Raw genomic sequence first — 8,025 nt, 5'->3', positions numbered from 1 at the left:
ATGCCAGGTGGCAAAGAATTCAACCAAACTTTTGCTTTATCCCTAAGTGAGAAGGGAAAAAGCCTTAGTCGAATCGCATCATCTGTCACTCCGTTATGTTTAAAAGTATCACAAATTTCCAAGAAATTTGCAATATGGACATTAGGATCCTCTTGTGACAGCCCCCCGAACTGGACAGTCTGCTGTATCATCTGAATGATGGCCGGCTTGATCTCAAAATTATTGGCTTGTATGGCTGGCCTCCTTATGCTCGATGTAGCTCCATTTACCGAGGGCATAGCATAATCCCTTAACGCCTTTTGCTCTTGATCGCCATCTTAGATAGAGATGTGTTGGCCTCTTTCTTCTTTCCTTCTTGAGCTGACGTAAGGTTCTTTCAATTTCAGGATCAAAGATTGTATGGTCTAATGGTTTAGATCGGGGCATGCACTTCTACTTCCTGAAAAGAAAGAAAACAAACTCAGATGCACCTAAATTTTTTGTTTTTTTTTTTATTAAATAAATTAAATCCATAGTAGTAAATATCTAGCTAGTATCAATATCAATAACAAATGGTTAATCCCCGGCAACAGCGCCAAAAACTTGTTCGCGTAAAATAATCTGCAAGCGCACAGAATCGTAACAAGTAGTAAAGTGTTTTTAGAAAACGAATGTCGAACCCACAGGGATTAACTATGTTATTGAATACCGAAATTTACTAAATTAAGTACTATTTGGAAAATCGAAAATAGATGGAACGTTCTACTATTTGAATTAAATTAAACTATTTAATAAAAATAAATCTATGAATAAAAAATTAACAAAGCGTAAAATCTAAAAGTGTAAAAATATGATAAGAATGGATCTAGAGCAGTTGATTTCACCTAACAAATCCCACACAATTTATTTTCCTAATTATTAAATTCTAATAATCTCCCGTTGATGATTAAAAATTCCTTAAGTATTCAATATCTTCTCTCGAATAATATTAAAAATATCTTCAACTAACAATTCCATATCTCTATGTGAATTTAATTAATTGGAGACTCATTACGTACTTTGAATTTTTTGAAAAATCACACTAGTCGCGCTCTCTGTTTGGCTACTCGATTTTGCTAATCCCAATCCGCTTAATGACAGCGTTCCTAATAGCATCAGTCTGCAAATTACAAAACCCGTTTTGCTCAATCCCCGACATGTAATTCCTCACTTCCTTCCTTATCATCTCTTGCATCACCGCCAAGAACTCGTTGCTGAAGAACTGCTTCTCGTAACCTGTAACCGGTTGCTCCGGTGGTGGTGGTGGTGGTGGTTGCTGTTGTTGCTGAGGAGGTAGTGGTGGTACCAGCTAACCCGACCTGATTAACTCAAACGGGTCGGATCCTGGTAAAGACAGACTCAGTGAAGTCGGTGGATCCGTTGTTGTTGAACACGAAGTCTCAACCGGGTGAGCCGGTACCAGAGAGACAGCTCGCGCCACGGGTCTGAACACATAAGAAGGTGACGTGGCGGGCATGCTCGAGTCACTCAAATCGGATTCGGACGGACTGCTCGGATTCAAGTACAGACCCATACCTGTAACGGTAGCCGCCCCGACGCTAGCCGATTGCTTGAGCGGCTGCGGGTTCGAAACGTCGTCGTTAAAGTCGTCGCCCATGGACGAGCATTTCTGCTTGAGCGTCGAGTTCCAGTGGTTTTTAATGGCATTATCGGTTCGACCGTTGAGGAGGCGAGCTATGGTAGCCCACTTGTTACCGAACCAAGCGTGAGCTCGAATAATCATGTCATCCTCGTCGGGAGTGAAAGGTCTATGCTCAACCTCAGGCGAGAGCTGGTTACACCAGCGTAAACGACACAATTTCCCGGAAATCGTATTTAGTTCTGGTAGGAAATGTTCCTGCCCTCTTGGATACAAGATGAAAAATCGTAGAGACTGGGCCTATGGTTGTGAACCTGAAGTTGATCTCTCTTGCAACAGAAGTGAGCTAGGCTTTCTGCGGTTATCCCATGCTAACTTCAACGGGTATAATGTTAATATCTCCCGTAATTACACATTTGATCAATGTAGGGATCTATGTTTGGCAGAATGTGATTGCAAAGTGTTCCAATACAACTTTGACGAGTATGTTGGTTTTTCAATTTGTTATGCTAAGTTTCACCAGATTTAAATGGAAACATCTACTTGAAACTGCCAAAAAGCAAAATCTTATCCCATACCAATCCTTCAGAAGAATTCAGTTTAAATTTCTCAAGTAAAGGTACTCTACAAAGAACTAAATACGATGAAAACGAGACAGTAAAATCCCTGTTATGGTTTGCTATTGGGGTGGATGGACTTGAAATCATCTGTATCTTTGTGGTGTGGTGTCTCTGTTAGGTTACACGTGTGAGTGAAGTCCCACATTAAATAAAAATGAGAAGAATGAGTGGTTAACAGGGACAGAACCAGAATTTGAACCGGGGGGGGTGGTGTGGGGCAAAGCTTAAAACAAATTTTTTTTTTTATGAAAATAAAAACTAACACCTATTTCATATTCAACCAAATACAACAAAAAGGGACTTCTCAACCCCAAAAAAAAAAAATCTAAAACCAAAATAATCACAAACAAAAAAGCACAAGTTTATATATATTACTAATATTAGCCACATCACACAAAGTAACAAAGACAAAGTTCACAAGTTCATATATATATATATATATATTACTAATATTAGCCACATCACACACAGTGATAAAGACAAAATTTTTAATAAAACCGAAACAATTAGACCAAAGACTTGGTCAATTGGTCTCACAAAAAGTCACTTATGACTTACCATTTGCTAAAGACTAGTCTTCACAGTTAACAGTACTCATAAGTCACAAATGACAAAACAGTGACTACTAGAGACTGCTCTCACAAATTCACTATCACAATTCACTGCTCACATCCTACTGTCCTAGTCCCACTTTATTTCTTTATAGATAAAACCAAAACAGAAAATAAAATAAACTAACAAACACTGAAAATTTGAAACCAGTCCACTGTCCACACAATCACAAAAAGCCACAAAATACAAAGCCACAAACACAAACTAGTCTACGGTCCACTAACCACACATGACATAACACACCAATCCATAAAATAAAATTAAAAAGCCACAACTTACAAATAACAGTCAACACAGTTCATAAAAAAACGCGGTAGGCTAACCGGCTGGCAGAGCAATATAGCAAAGACAAAAAAACAAAAATATGAACTTGAGAGAGGAGAGAAATTAATTAGATTTACCGTGTGTGACTGTGATCAAGGATCTGAGGAGGAGCAGCAGCAGCAGCAACAATCCGGATTTGATCTGAGGAAAAGAGCAGCAGCAACAGTGATGGAGGAGGCGTTGATGCTTGATGAGGTTGAGTGAAGGAAGAGTGAGGTTAGGGTAAAATTTTGAGAATTATAATTTAGGTTTTCAGTCCATATTTATTTTTTATTTTGTAGTTTTTAGTTTGTCGTTTGTCGTTTTTTTTATTTTATTTTTTTATGAGAGTTAGTCGGTGATTTTTTCAAATTGATTCGTATACTAGTTTTTTTTTTTTTGGGGGGGGGGGGGGGGGGGGGAATGGCCCCTTTATTTTTTTTTGAGAGTTAGTCGGTGATTTTTTCAAATTGATTCGTATACTAGTTTTTTTTTTGGGGGGGGGGGGCAATGGCCCCTTCCTGCCCTACTGTAGGTCCGTCCATGGTGGTTAATATAACATAATTGAGCACATATCTATTGAGCTTAGGCCTTTTGGGTTAAAGTGTGTCTTTATATGTTATATTAATTACTTACGGAAGCTCCCCAAGGTGTTTATCCTCCCAACAAGTGATATCAAAGCCCATGGTGGTGTGCGGCAAGCCCAACAAATAAATATTGCTAATGGTGCTAAATAATGGTGTGATGCGAGGTTCCTATGGACATGGACGTGCGGGGTTCTCATGGATGTGTGTGCGGGGTTGACACGTGGTTCCCATGGATGGCATACGAGAGACCCATGAATGATGCGTTGATGAAGTGAAAAGCCCATTAGGCAAGAGGGAGTGAGTAGGACTTGTTCATGGTTCATAGAGAGGTCTTGAAGCCCATAGAAAGGCAGACTCACACGTGAGGGGAGATAAAAAATTTGTTGGGCTTTTGTGGAGCCTAATTGTGTTTGATCCGATTGACGACCCAACCCGACCTAAATAGTGTTGCATGGTTTTTAATGGAAGATTTTCTGAGGTTTAGTCCATGGAGCGGAGGCTTAGTCCATGGGGGAGATTTTCTGTGCACAGGATGTAGAAAATGTTGTTTTGGTGATTAGGGTTTTGTTGTTGTAGTTTTTGAGAGAGAAAAAAAGGGTACTGCCATATTTGTATTTTCCTTGATAATAGTAAAATCCCTGCGACTCCGTGAATATAGGCAAATTGTCAAACCACATAAATACTGTCTTGTGTTTGTGATTATTTTTTCTTTGGTGTGTGTTTTCTCTATTTTTTGTTTCTCACAGGTTGAGAATTTCGTGTTAATTCCCTACAGGTTGGATGACATGTTGATGAAGTGAAAAGCCCATTAGGCAAAGGGGAGTGAGTAAGACTTGTTCATGGCTCACAGAAAGGTATTAAAGCTTATAAAGAGGCAAACTCACACGTGAGGGGGGGATAAAAAATTTGTTGGGCTTTTGTGGAGTCTAGTTGTGTTTAATCTAGTTAACGACCCGATCCGACCTGAATAATGTTGCATAGTTTTTAATGGGAGATTTTCTGAGGCTTAGTCCATAGAGCGAAGGCTTAGTCCATAGGGGAGATTTTCTGTGCGCAGGATGTAGAAAACGTTGTTTTGGTGATTAGGGTTTCATTGTTGCAGTTTTTGAGAGAGAGAAAAATTGTACTGCCACACTTGTATTTTTTTCCTGATAATAGTGAAATCCCTGCAATTCTGTAGAGTAGGCAAATTGCCAAATCACATAAATATTGTCTTATGCATGTGATTATTTTTTCTTTGGTGTGTGTTTTCTCTATTTTTTGTTTCTCACAGGTTAGAATTTCGTGTTAATTCCCTACAGGTTGGATGACGTGTTGATGAAGTGAAAAGCCCATTACGCAAGGGGGAGTGAGTATGACTTGTTCATGGCTCACAGAGAGGTCTTGAAGCCCATAGAGAGGCAGACTCACACGTGAAGTGGAGATAAAAAAATTTGTTGGGCTTTTGTGGAGCCTAGTTGTGTTTGATCCGATTGACGACCCGACCCGATTCGAATAATGTTGCATGGTTTTTAATGGGAGATTTTCTGAGGCTTAGTCCATGGAGTGAAGGCTTAGTCCATGGGGGAGATTTTCTATGCGCAGGATGTAGAAAACGTTGTTTTGGTGATTAGGGTTTTGCTATTGTAGTTTTTGAGAGAGAAAAAAACTGTACTGCTGCACTTGTATTTTTCCCTGATAATAGTGAAATCCCTGCAATTCCATGGACGTAGACAAATTGCTAAACTACATAAATACTGTCTTGTGCGTGTGATTATTTTTTCTTTGGTGTGTGTTTTCTCTAGTTTTTGTTTCTCACAAGTTGGGAATTTCATGTTAATTCCCTACAGTTTCTTGACCAGAACCCAAAAAATATTTAGATGTTGACAAGCTAGGCTATGTTATTGCTGCCATTGGATTCAGAAAATTTACTTATGCTGAATTAAAAAAGGCCACACAAGGTTTTGCTAAGAAGATTGGAAGAGGTGCAGAGGGAATTGTATACAAAAGGGTGTTGTCTGAGAATTGAGTTGCAGCAATCAAACATCTCAATGAAGCAAATCAAGGAGAGAGTGAATTTCTAGCGGAAGTAAGCATCATTGGAAAGATTAACCACATTAACTTAATAGAGATGTGGGGATATTGCACAGAAGGAAAGCACAAACTCTTGGTGTACTAGTATATGGAGCATGGTTCTTTGGCAGATAACCTCTCAACCAATACACTTGATTGGGAGAAAAGATTCGAAATTGCCATGGGCACTACAAAAGGTCTAGCCTATTTGTGTGAGGATTGCTTAGATTGGATTTTACACTGTGATGTAAAACCTCAAAATATACTTTTGGACTCAAATTATAGACCAAATGTGGCAGATTTTGACCTGTCAAAGCTACAAAATAGAAATGCCCTTAAGAATTCAAGTTTCTTAAGAATAAGAGGAACTCGATGTTATATGGCTCCGAAGTGAGTTTTTAATCTGTCTATCACCTCCAAAGTGGATGTTTTTAGTTATGGGATTGTTGTGTTGGAAATGGTAACTGGAAAGTGTCCATCAAGAAGTGTTCCGGATGTAGATGATGGAGGGGAGGCAGACCACAAAAGGCTAGTGACGTGGGTGAGGGAAATGATGAACAGAGTGGCAGCAAATACTTCCTAACTTGAAGAGATCATTGATCCAATGTTGGAAGGGAAATATGACATGGGCAAGATGGAAATTTTGGTTTCGGTAGCTCTACAATGCGTGAAAGAAGACAAAGATGAAAGACCTACCATGAGCCAAGTAGTTGATATGCTCTTACCTCAAGAACAAGATTCAGTGATAGTGACTAAGATCTCGTGGCCTACTATATATGATATGTCTAGTGGCAACATAATTTCTCTCCTACGGCAAGCATACTTGATACTTGTGAACCTGTTATTCAATAAATTGAAGTCTTTCCATGGAATTTAGGCTTTAGCTTGACTTTGAAGTTAATTAAGAATTAGGCTTTTTTTGTTAAACGATTAGGCTTTTTTTTCTTTTTCTTTTTTGTGTAACCTTTTCATTAGAGTGCATCTTATGATTCTTATTTCCTATAAATTAAATATGTACCTGCATGATGCGCAGGATGAGAGACAAACTTTAAAGATGTCAATTCAAACGAGTAAATGACAAAATCATAAAATAAAAGGTAAATTCATAAGTGGGCGAAAAATGCATTTTGTTTTATAACAAAATGTAATAGTATTTTTTTTACCTTTTATCACCTCAAATTAAGATCAAATTTAAGATCAAACAAAATAAAGAAGCCTAACAATCCCAACAATCATAAATTCATAGCTATAGAGCGCATAATAATTATATAACTAAAATTCGCATGGTTCTTTGATTTGGACTATTTATATCTAGCACAATAATACAACTAAGATGCAAAGTTCATGTGACAAGCTAACGATATAAAAAATAACTAACCCTTTTTTTATAATGGTTTTTTTTTTTTTTTTTTATTGGTATAAGGTACTGAGATTCCTTTACTTGTAACCGCTTGTTGTGATAATAGTGAAATTTTGGGAGTGGTGACCTGAAAATCACCCGGTGGGGTTTTTGCCGTTAAGTTTTCCCCATTCATAAATAAATCACAGTGTTATTTATTTTTCGCTGCATAATTAGTTTATTGGTGATTTGTTTGTGCTACCATGCGTTTGCATGTTAATTAACTTAATTAATTCACTTGGCTAAATTAATTGGTTAATTTATCACAATGGGTCAATTTGTTTTTGGCCTATCAAGTGGTATCAAAGCTCAATTGGAGAGGACTTCAAGTGCAAAGCTTGATGAGATGCTCAGCATTCAGAAATCTGCTTCAGATTGAACAGGTTTAGGGTATGGTCTTTCTTTCTCTAATATTGCTTCTACTAGTGCTACTGTTTTTGCTCCTTCTGCTAATAATGTTGAAATTGAGAACAATGATGTTAAAACTGAATTAGCTAGTGAGAATTTAGACAAGGGTAAATCTATCCTAAGAGCACCCCCTAAGCAGGATAAGAAAGATGTTAAGAACCCTAGGGTTAAGAAGGCTAATTCTCAAAAGCCTAAACAGAAGAAGCAGCATCCCTGTCATCATTGTGGAGCTGCCAGTCATACTCGACCAAATTGCTATAAGTGGTTAGCCACTCAACAGAGCAACGGCATGATAGCATTTGGAAGCCAGAATCAGCTTCAATCTTCTCTTGCGCCTCTTGGAGATCTTCTCAAAGCCCTAATGTTCCTTTCGAACTTGAACGGTTTCAATTCTTCCCCTTACTGCTGGTTCAAGGGTTTAATCAA

At 38.2% G+C, this 8,025-nt stretch overlaps 1 protein-coding gene and 1 pseudogene across 1 annotated transcript; one reads left to right on the top strand and one right to left on the bottom strand.

Moving 5' to 3' along the window:
• Positions 1 to 1,076: 1,076 nt before the first annotated feature.
• LOC112013264 (transcription factor MYB44) lies at positions 1,077 to 2,325 on the bottom strand. The gene is given in 2 exon segments (XM_024045657.2): positions 1,077 to 1,918; positions 2,197 to 2,325. Coding segments are annotated over 2 exon segments (966 nt in total). The 3' UTR covers positions 1,077 to 1,081.
• A 3,576-nt stretch (positions 2,326 to 5,901) lies between these two features.
• LOC112013209 (putative receptor protein kinase ZmPK1) lies at positions 5,902 to 6,669 on the top strand (annotated as a pseudogene).
• The last annotated feature ends 1,356 nt before the right edge of the window (positions 6,670 to 8,025 follow it).

This window comes from Quercus suber, unplaced genomic scaffold (genome assembly GCF_002906115.3).
Source record: "Quercus suber isolate HL8 unplaced genomic scaffold, Cork oak 2.0 scaffold_151, whole genome shotgun sequence".
Classification (NCBI taxonomy): domain Eukaryota; kingdom Viridiplantae; phylum Streptophyta; class Magnoliopsida; order Fagales; family Fagaceae; genus Quercus; species Quercus suber.
This window is presented reverse-complemented; position numbering and strand designations above follow the sequence as displayed.